Source organism: Chaetura pelagica, unplaced genomic scaffold, assembly GCF_000747805.2.
Source record: "Chaetura pelagica isolate M959 unplaced genomic scaffold, ChaPel_1.0 scaffold101, whole genome shotgun sequence".
Lineage (NCBI taxonomy): Eukaryota > Metazoa > Chordata > Aves > Apodiformes > Apodidae > Chaetura > Chaetura pelagica.
In genome coordinates, this window is record NW_009952564.1 from 6,433,850 (window position 1) to 6,434,169 (window position 320).

Below are 320 nucleotides of genomic sequence, written 5' to 3' on the forward strand. Positions count from 1 at the left end.
GCGCGCGGAACGTTGCCCCCCCCCGCCCTGCTGCCGCTCTCCGGGCGGAGGCTGCCCCCCCTGAACCTGGGCGCCTCCGCCTTCCCGCACCACAGGGCTACCTTGAGACTCTCCGAAAAATTTATCCTGCTCCTTATTCTCAGTGCCTTCATCACCCTGTGCTTCGGGGCGTTCTTCTTCCTCCCCGACTCCTCGAAGCACAAGCGCTTTGACCTGGGCTTGGAGGATGTGCTCATTCCTCACGTGGACACCAGCAAAGGGGGCAAGAACCTCGGCGGCGGCTTCCTCATCCACGGGCAGGGGCACGACGGGCACCGGCA

General features: G+C 65.0%; 1 protein-coding gene across 1 annotated transcript in view; it reads left to right on the plus strand.

Annotated features, from left to right (window-relative positions):
* Window positions 1-21: 21 nt before the first annotated feature.
* MAN1A2 (mannosidase, alpha, class 1A, member 2) overlaps window positions 22-320 on the plus strand; it is a gene marked incomplete at its 5' end in the record, with an annotated part of 144,703 nt that continues 144,404 nt past the window's right edge. The window contains one exon of the mRNA XM_009993415.1: window positions 22-317. Coding sequence (XP_009991717.1) covers window positions 22-317 — 296 coding nt within the window. The remainder of the gene's footprint in view (window positions 318-320) is intronic.